Raw genomic sequence first — 9,453 nt, forward strand, 5'->3', positions numbered from 1 at the left:
CTTATTCCATTTCCCAACAATACTGCAAATGGAAAAGTCGTAGTAGGCTTTAAACCACAAATCGAGCAGATGCGAGACTCAAGCAAAAAGTAGACTCATTGCTATAGCAACAATTCAAGAGTTATTAGTTCAACATATTCGTAAGAATTTTATTATTTATAAAAAAAAATATATATATAAATTTTTAAATATATATTTATATTTACAGTAATAGAGACGAAGTGAAAATGAATCAGTTAAATAAATCGTGGAGCATTCGGATCCTCGTGATTCTCGCTCTATGCAGCGTCTTGATGCTCTTCATGATGGTCGCTGGCCAGTCGAGCGGCCTCTACTCGCCAACAGATGGCGTTGCGGAGCTGAGCGGTGAAAACTTCGATAGCACCGTGCTACAGGACGATGCCATTTGGGTGGTACAGTTCTATGCACCGTGGTGCAGCTACTGCCACGCCCTAGTGCCCGAATACAAGCAGCTGGCCAAGGCCCTGAAAGGCGTTGTCAAACTGGGCGTGATCAATGGAGAGCGCAACTCGGAGCTGAGTGCAGCGTATGAAGTGCAAGGCTTTCCAATGATCAAAATTTTCGGTGTCGATAAGAAGAATCCCGTCAATTTCTTTGGGCCACGCACAGCGATCGCCATTGCCGAATCAGCCATGGCTGAGATCAAGAAGCAGATCAAAGGCGTCATCGGCGGCGAAGATCCTGAAACTCCTCCCGCAAAGGATAGCATTTGCATGGACAGCGATGTGATCGAACTGCAGCCGAACGACTTCAAGGAGCAGGTGCTCAAGTCGCAGGACATTTGGTTGGTGGAGTTCTATACGCCCTGGTGTCCGCACTGCAAGAGCCTGGCCCCCGAATGGATCAAGGTGGCCAAGGAGCTGAAGGGCAAATTCAAAGTGGGCGCGGTCGATGCCAGCGCCCACAGCGAACTGGCTGCCGAGTACAAGGTGCAGGGCTATCCCACAATTTTCTACATTCCCGCTCAAACGGAACATGCGGCCGACGCCATCGAGTACAAGGGAAGCAAGCGCACAGCGGACGGAATCATAGACTGGGTCAACACTCAGGATTTGGCTCTGGTGCCGGCCTTCAAGATTGTGGAGATCACCAGTGAGGATGCCCTGTTCAATGCGTGCGTCAACGAGGACTGGTGCTTGCTCGCCTTCCTGCCCACGCTGAAGGATTGCAATGCCAAGTGCAGGAATCATATGCTGAACGTGCTCCGCGGCGTCGGCCACAACTACAAGAAGCAGCGCTGGGGCTGGGTCTGGAGCGAGGCCACCGTTCAGATGCCCCTCGAGAAGGGGCTGGGCATCAGCTACAAGTATCCCAGTCTGGCCGTTGTCAACTGCATGAAAATGAAGATGGCCCTGTTCAGGGGCCCAATGACCACGGCCGCCGTCGACGAGTTTCTGGCCGACATTGCCAAGGGGCGTGGCAAGCTAACCTACGTCAACTGTGACGATCTGCCGCGCATCGCGAACATCGCGCCCTGGGACGGCAAGGATGCCAAGAAGGATTCGCCCGCCGGCGCCCATCCCATTCCGGATGAACTATAGAGAGCTCCAGAGCTCCATTCACACTTATCCTAATCACTCTCGACCCACATCATATTCCCGACCGACCGATCCTTTACATTCTTGACATTATCTATTTGTACCAATTTCCCAACATTCTAACATACTTTTAATTGGAATTCACTTCAAAATCAGAATTTGAATTGTGTAATTACTATATTTATACTTAAATTATTCTAAATTATGAAGTAAATTCAGAAAAAAAAAAAAAAAAAAAAAAGGGTTTTTAATTTCTTTTTTAATTTAGAGTTCAATTTCGATTAAAATATAAATTGATTACAATAAAATTAATATTGGGGAAATACAGTAGAGTCCGGATATTACGACTCCGTTTATAGCAACTGAACGGCTATAGCGACGAAAATTCTGGTCCCCAGACAAACTTTTATAAGCAAACCTATACAGTTATAGAGCCGGGTAACCGGAATAGCTCAACTATTTGTATACCCTGAACCCATTGAAAATGGGAAATCAGGGTAAAATGTTTTTTTTTTTTTTTTTAATTATGTAACAGGCAGAAGTAGGCGTGGCAGGCGTTGTCATACAAAGCGTTTATGTATCATCAAAGCCACGAGCTGAGTCGATTTAGCCCTGTCCGTCCGTCCGTTCGTCTATTCGCATGTCGTCGTACCCGTCGATTTCAGAAGATATAAAAGACTTCAATTTTTTTTTTAATCCGTATCGATAACTGCTTCCGTCATTTTGCTATCGATAAAAATCTTATGGAAAATCAGTTTTAAAATTATATCTCCCACATCTTTAGGGCTACACTTTAAACATAGATTCTTGTTAATTTTTATAGAACATCGATGTTTGCTATAATCAACCCCACAGCCCCCAAATGCACCCACTTTCCACAAAATTAGCAAGAGGCGTATTTCATATACTAGAAACTTGTGCATTATGAAAATATCAGTTGCTCAAGGGGTTCAGGGGATCTCCTGGTACTAAGACTATTACTGATTTTTCTTTGATTTTCTTTTTACTATCCATTTGAACTTTAGTTTATGGACTTTCAGTTCAGGCTCATTAAAGCCAAGCTTATCAAAAATGTGGGCAGCTGTTGCTTGGAAGCCAATGAGCAGATCCCAATGCCCATTGACCAATTGACCAATTGACAATTGAGCAATTGTCATGGTCACCTAATCTTGGCTGGACAAAATATGGCCAACAGCAGCTGCTTAGCCTTAGCCGAAGCATGTGCCAGCATACACACACACGTATATATATTATATATATATATATATATATATTATATTATATTATATTATATTATATAGAGCCTAGCCTGTGGCATAATAACTTTAAATGCAAACCGTCAGTGAGGCGCACAAAAATGACTGCCAGCTGTGCTACATTTGGCAGCGGCTTCTGGGATTGGGATTGAGATTGGGACTGGGACTGGGTCTGGGTCTGGAAGTGGGACAGCGCACAACTTAAAGGCTGCACATGCCACAAGCCACGAGCCAGCCTCACCAGCGATGGCACGCCCCTGCCCGGCCACAGCTTAACCCCCTTTAGCCCAGGCCACGGCACAGAGCGTTGCACAGAACGAGCTGCTTATTCATTTAATTTTCAGAGAAGCCGAAGCCCAAGGAGTAAATGGGTTTTGCATGGCGCAAGGTAGTGCCGAGGGGTTGCAGTGGGGCTTAAGGTGGCTCGGCCCGACTGTCAGTGGCTCAGTTAGTCCGTCCGTCCGTCTGTCAGTCAGTCAATCAGGCAGTTGGCTCAGCTACGAAACTTTTGGCTGCCACGCACAATTTTCCACTTTCAACTTTCGTCACAGGGGGGGCGACGGCGGCGGATGGGCGGGGACGACTGTTTGTTGTTGTTGCTGCTGCTGCTGCTGCTGCTGCAGGGTGGTTGTGCGTATTGAGCTTTATGCTTGGCTGATGTTGCGATAAGCGGCTCGAGCAGGCAATGTTGCTGTCGTCGTTGTTGTTGCTGCTGCTGTTGTTGTTGTTGCCACAGCCGCAGCCGCAATGCTGCACACACACCACTCACACTCACACACAGATACTCACACACACACACACATAGCAAAAGCAGCCCCTGGCGCTTAGTTTGTGTGTGGGCGAGCAGTTGAAAAATAGGAGGCAAAAGCAGTTGCTCATGCTTGTTGTTGTTGCTATTGTTGTTGTTGTTGTAGTTGGCGCCCAATGTAAAAGTTGCTGAAAAGTGTAACGCAGTTAATGCCAGCAGCAGGGGGGCGGTGGGCGGTGTTTGGTGGGCGCTGTGTAGAGGGGGCGCTAGTGTCGGGTAAAGTAAAGTTGGGGAAGTTGGTTTTTGCTTCTGCTGCTGGTTCTGGTTGCTATTGCCGCCGACGCTGCTGCTGCTGTTGCTGCTGCTGCTGCTGCTGCGTCGCCTACGCGGCATAGTTTTAACTGTGTTGCTGCTATACACTAACCAAAAGTGATTTACTAGACTACCAAAGGAAAGTGAAGTGTAGGGACTGGTCCAGCTGCTCTGAGCTGAGCTAATAATTCAAGGCAGGCGTTAATATAAAAATAATATTATAATAATAATAATAATATATATGTATAAAAATATATACATATCACACTTCGATCGTCCTGACTGCAATGCGTTTTTCCATACAAAATTATATACGCGATTTCATATCTAGGAAAATAGAAGTTAAAATTGTACATTCGGTTTATGCTGCTTAGGTGGGATATTAATCGTAGTAGATAAACCAAGTTTTATATAAATTTGCAGTATTTAAAAAAAAACTGTGTTTTAACGAGAACAGTAAAGCGCTTTTTTTAAATAATTATTTTATAAATAACTAATAATAATTTGTTAGTTTCAGCTGCAAAAAATCTTATATTTAAAAGTTGTAAATTAATTATATTAATTTGATTAATTAAAAATTTAATAATTAAAAATTAGTTTGTTTTAGCGAAAAGATACATATAAATAATTTTCACATTAATTTTTTAAATGTAAATGTAATAAAAAATTTGTTTTTTAATATTGCATTAAATAAAATTTTTTGTATTGCTGGATGAACCAAACTTTAAATTAAATTTTAATGTTGCTTAATTTATTTAAAATTTAAAATGCATGCCCAAAATTAAATTAAGGTTTTTATTGTATTTTATTTTATATTTTTAAAATTTTTTTTTAGTCTTTTAATAAACAAAAAGTAGCGTATTTCAGCTTCGCTGTAGTTGCAACAAAATTTTCCTTTTGCATTTGTTGTTTTGCCCAAAAATTCACGCACTTTTTGTGCGGCTCTCTATGTGAATGTGATAGAGTCTATATAAGAGTGGCTGTATGTGTGTGTGTGTAAGTGTTGTGGCAAGTACATAGAGGCGCCTTTATGTGCGCAGATTGCCCTGCTGGCCAAAATGCTGGCTCTATGGAGGAAGCGGGCGCATTTCGGCATTCGCTTTTCACTTTCGCCAGCGCCACCTAGCGACGGCTGGACGCGGAGCGGGTGGGGAGGGGACATTCAATGGGAGGAGTTGGAAAACTTTCGACATCAAAAAGAACTACTTTCGATAATCACAGGGCTGGCGCCAAAGGAATTACATTTGCCGGTTGTGCGTAGCTGTTTTTTTTTTTTTACAGCTTTATTTTTGTTTTTTAGGCTTCTGGCTTTAAAGTTTTTGGCGAATAATTCAGCCGTTGCCTATTTTTATGCGAATTTTATATATATACATTTTTTCCGCTCATTTTTATGCATTTTTTATGGACTTTATGTTTTATTGTTTTGCGGCGATGAGCTCAGCGCAATTTGCAAATATTTTCTTTTATAGTTTTTCATTCTTTATATTTCTCAGCAGCTATTATTAATTAAGTTGAAGGGAATTTTCTCCGTCAGTTTCGCTGCTTAAACTTTTCATTTTTTGCAGCCTGAAGAATTTTCAGCAAATGACATCATGAGGCTGTGAACGGCGAAAATGCAACGGAAAAACTTTGGTGGTGGATTTTTTGGGGGTGCACAAACCGGTTTTTCCCAAAGAAAACCCTTTTCCCATTTTATGAAAGCTAAATTGTTGCAGTTAAGTAATTTCAGTGTGAATAAGTTCTTAATAAAAGGGTTGCTCACCTTGATGAGCAGCCACTCAGCGGGTGGGGAGCAGGGAAGCTGACTATTATTAGCTCGGAAAATCGACATGCATTTTCATTAGAGAAAATATTGCGAGAACACGGGGTTCTGATAGCCCAATTTCTTAGAAAAATAGTATTTATATAAATAATATCTAATATTAGCTATAAATATAATGCAATAAATATATTTATTGATTAGAAATTATAATTTATATAAAATTACAATAAATATAGCCTTCGGCAATATTTAAATATCAGTAACAACTCATCAAATACAATTTTGCAAAATCTCAAAATTTGTTCTTTACCAATTTCGAATTTCGCGCCCATTTCAATTCTTCCCCTCAAATTGCTCAAGCAACCAACATCAACTGAGTCAAATTTTGCGCGCAGCCAACATTGCTTGCCCACGTAACAACTATCACGTAACGCAACAGACGTAACGCAACTCATAATTGCGTTAACGTTGGCAGTTAAAATTAAGCTATTTTCAGTATATACAATATATAAAAATACATATTTCACACAGAATAATTATAAATGTTTTAAAATATATATTGCATATTCGTTTTGTCAAGCTAAAATAGAAAAATTTAGGTATTTTATTTTATGAAATCCGAATGGGTCATAAAATTATTGACATTCTTATATTTAGAGGCTACGGTCACACTGGTTTTTCACAGCAACAGCAAAGCAAGCGGACGACGTTGGTCTCGTCAACGAGATTTTCGATACAAAAACAAATAGAGAATAACAAATTTTAAAAACCCATTCACAAGATGATGAAAGCCGTGTCCTGTGCCTATGTGCGCGCCACCGCACAGGCGCTGTCTAACAGCCTGCGGACCACCGGAGCTGCCGTTGGTAAGCAACATCGAGTGAAGTGGGAAATCGAGTGGCAGAGCCAGTTATATAATGTGAATTTGGCTAAAAATGCGAAAGTGTGTGCAGTTCATAATAATAATAGCTGAGCAATAAATGATTTTCGCAATGTTTGTTATGCCTAAATGGCCCAGCCTGCCAATTTCCTTACGTAATTTCAACATAACCTTCTCAGCGAACAGCTGATTGGGCGTACAAGAGTGTAAAGGGAATAGAAAATAAGCCCGCTATGCTACTTATGCTGATTACCGCTCTAATCGAATTTCCCTTGCAGCCACACGCCAGGCTCACACCGACCTGCAGGTGCCCGACTTTACGGCCTATCGTCGTGACTCTGTGAAGGATTCGCGTCGCCGCAACGAGAGCGCCGAGGAGCGCAAAGCCTTCTCCTATCTGCTGGTGGGCGCCGGCGCCGTTGGCGGTGTCTATGCGGCCAAGGGCATGGTGAATGCTTTCGTTGGCTCGATGAGCGCCTCGGCTGATGTCTTGGCCATGGCCAAGATCGAGATCAAGTTGTCTGACATAGCAGAGGGCAAGTCGGTGACGTTCAAGTGGCGCGGCAAGCCGCTATTCATCCGCCATCGTACCCCAGCCGAGATCGAGACAGAGCGGAGCGTGCCCACCTCCCAGCTGCGTGATCCCGAGACAGACGATGTAACTATATAATATTATATTTTATCGTAACTTTATATCTATATATATTTGCATTTGTTTGCAGCAACGCGTGGTTAAGCCCGAGTGGCTAGTCGTCATTGGCGTCTGCACACATCTGGGCTGTGTGCCAATTGCGAATGCCGGAGATTTCGGTGGCTATTATTGCCCCTGCCACGGCTCCCATTATGATGCATCGGGTCGCATCCGCAAGGGCCCGGCGCCATTGAACCTGGAGGTGCCCACCCACGAGTTCCCCGATGAGTCTACCCTGGTCGTTGGTTAAAGATCCTTCGAAACGAAAGTTGTTAACGTTTAAGCAAAAGCCCCCGCGACAGCAAAAGTAGAGGAATGGATGGAATGTAAATTAATAAAAAAAAACACCACAAAAATACCAGAACGGTTATAAACTAAAAAATACCAAAAAAGAACAGTTATATTTGGGTTGGCAAATGTAACAAAGATTTGAAGACGCAATCTTTCAATTGAGAATTAATTATAGCAAACTTTAACTTAATTTGGATATGATGATTGCTATAACTATAGGATGGGCAAGACTTTGTTGTAGTTCATGTTGCGTATTAAAGTCAAATGTTCTATAAAAACTTACAAACTATAACTGCATTTGGGAAGAAGTAGACAAATTATCAAAACTAGCTATCTGTTTATTGGACAATGTATATTAATGTGTGCACTTGATAGGAAATCCCTCGCGAAGAGTAAGCAAAGAGCAAGGGAAAAAAGTGATTAACTGTAAAACTGACCTGCACGACACCCGATTTCCAATGCATTTACATATAACACTAATGCACTTCAGCACATAACTTACCAAAAAAAATTCGCACAATACAGACGATTTTTAGAGCGCATTCCACAATTCACAAAGTGCCACCGCGTTTAGCTTATTTTTGCTTTTTTAACAGTAAACATAAGCTGAACTGTAATTAAAACAACAATACACAACGGACACTATTGACAGCTATTATTTCACAAAATATAACACAAAACTAGTTAAACTTTATATATTAGCGACAAAAAAAAAGCTTGCAGCAAGTGCAGTCGTTATTTGAAGCGCGTGCCACAATTTGCCGAGCGTTGCCACTCTGCCAAACTTACTTCAACCATCTATCGCTTAAACTATCGTTGCATCGTGTTTACTCTGAAGCGTTGCCAGTGATTTACTTTGATTTGATATGGTGTTTCGCAATTGTATTCATAACAAGTTTATTTATTAGTCTCTATACATAATTTGATACGCCGTTAGCTATATACAAAATTAGATGGAGATGATAGATCCCTTTAGTTTGTAAGCTTTGAGAAAACCTCTATGTATAGCTGATAAATCATCTGCCATATCCTTCAAAGCCTTCAGCTTTTCGCGCTGAACTGCTAGCTGGGCTTCCTCTATTTCCAGACTTCTGGACGATCTGCTCAATTTATAATTCACAAGTGATGGTTGAGAGTTTCTTCCAGAATAGGATAAATCACATTCGCTGGAGGCTGTTGACTCAGGACTGTTTGAGGGCCCTCTTTCGTTGGGCTCTATAGCAGGTGGACTGAAGAGGTTCTCGTGTGGATCGAATGAATCCATGCTATCCGAATCTTCCCAAGGCGAAAAGTCTGCAAATATTTTTGTATTAGAAATATCTAACTAATATATCCAGATATATAGAAATTACTATACCAAAATTGTCAGCCATGCACAGTCTTAAGTTAACCAGTTTGGACTCCTTTAAGATTTCCTTCAAATGACTAAAATATTTCCATTTAGAAGGCTCACCCGTTTTCCGGCATTTTAGCATTTCTATTCTGTAAGAAAGTTAAATATAGTTAATTGTGTTCTTAATAGCCTTCACAGCTACACTACCTGTATTTCCTGGTCATATTATCTATTTTAGCTTTGATTTCGATATGACTTAGTCCATATTTCCTCATTTTATCCGCCATTTCTCTATGAATTTCCGTTTTGACTCGCTGACCACGCAAATCGTCTATATTTTCCTGCCACAGCTTCAAGAACTGGCTCGTGGACGCCGCATCCCATGCAAATCGTGATCCATTTGTGCGATTTGCTATAAATTAGTTAAAATATGTTAGGAATATGATCAAATTTCAAATTTTTTGCGTTTTCTGTTTATTCACGTTTTCTGTTTTCCATCCTCCGCATGATGTGCCGAAAATGCGATAGAAAAAAAAAATCGATAAGATGCTTTTTGTTTTTAAAGCTGTTTGGTCTCATCGATGACTCTGGCAGCGCTGGCTAAGGAAACGATGAATTTGC

At 41.3% G+C, this 9,453-nt stretch overlaps 3 protein-coding genes across 3 annotated transcripts; 2 read left to right on the plus strand and 1 right to left on the minus strand.

Moving 5' to 3' along the window:
• The first annotated feature begins 31 nt into the window (after positions 1–31).
• LOC6575874 (protein disulfide-isomerase A6 homolog) lies at positions 32–1,773 on the plus strand. Its single transcript, XM_002001842.4, has 2 exons — positions 32–140; positions 209–1,773. Exon 2 carries the CDS (start codon positions 228–230, stop codon positions 1,560–1,562), a length of 1,335 nt encoding a protein of 444 aa, XP_002001878.1. The 5' UTR covers positions 32–140; positions 209–227; the 3' UTR covers positions 1,563–1,773.
• Positions 1,774–6,300: 4,527 nt separating this feature from the next.
• LOC6575875 (cytochrome b-c1 complex subunit Rieske, mitochondrial) lies at positions 6,301–7,689 on the plus strand. The gene is made up of 3 exons (XM_002001843.4): positions 6,301–6,503; positions 6,796–7,175; positions 7,240–7,689. Exons 1-3 carry the CDS (start codon positions 6,419–6,421, stop codon positions 7,456–7,458), a joined length of 684 nt encoding a protein of 227 aa, XP_002001879.1. The 5' UTR covers positions 6,301–6,418; the 3' UTR covers positions 7,459–7,689.
• A 677-nt stretch (positions 7,690–8,366) lies between these two features.
• Positions 8,367–9,425, minus strand: LOC6575876. The gene is made up of 4 exons (XM_002001844.4): positions 9,315–9,425; positions 9,040–9,244; positions 8,857–8,981; positions 8,367–8,792 (listed from the first exon to the last, which is right to left on the minus strand). The coding sequence occupies exons 1-4, from the start codon at positions 9,409–9,411 to the stop codon at positions 8,449–8,451; spliced, it is 771 nt and encodes a 256-aa protein (XP_002001880.3). The 5' UTR covers positions 9,412–9,425; the 3' UTR covers positions 8,367–8,448.
• Between the last annotated feature and the right edge of the window lie 28 nt (positions 9,426–9,453).

The sequence above is a fragment of the Drosophila mojavensis genome, unplaced genomic scaffold (assembly GCF_018153725.1).
Source record: "Drosophila mojavensis isolate 15081-1352.22 unplaced genomic scaffold, ASM1815372v1 contig_36, whole genome shotgun sequence".
Lineage (NCBI taxonomy): Eukaryota > Metazoa > Arthropoda > Insecta > Diptera > Drosophilidae > Drosophila > Drosophila mojavensis.

Excerpts from the sequence above, each read along its gene's own strand:
- LOC6575875 (XM_002001843.4), top strand. The coding sequence starts at position 6,419 with ATGATGAAAGCCGTGTCCTGTGCCTATGTGCGCGCCACCGCACAGGCG. Across the intron at positions 6,504-6,795 it reads GACCACCGGAGCTGCCGTTG|CCACACGCCAGGCTCACACC; the intron begins GTAAGCAACATC and ends TTTCCCTTGCAG. Across the intron at positions 7,176-7,239 it reads GTGATCCCGAGACAGACGAT|CAACGCGTGGTTAAGCCCGA; the intron begins GTAACTATATAA and ends ATTTGTTTGCAG.
- LOC6575876 (XM_002001844.4), bottom strand. The coding sequence starts at position 9,411 with ATGAGACCAAACAGCTTTAAAAACAAAAAGCATCTTATCGATTTTTTT. Across the intron at positions 9,245-9,314 it reads GAGGATGGAAAACAGAAAAC|CAAATCGCACAAATGGATCA; the intron begins GTGAATAAACAG and ends ACTAATTTATAG. Across the intron at positions 8,793-8,856 it reads GTGCATGGCTGACAATTTTG|ACTTTTCGCCTTGGGAAGAT; the intron begins GTATAGTAATTT and ends AAATATTTGCAG.
- LOC6575874 (XM_002001842.4), top strand. The coding sequence starts at position 228 with ATGAATCAGTTAAATAAATCGTGGAGCATTCGGATCCTCGTGATTCTC.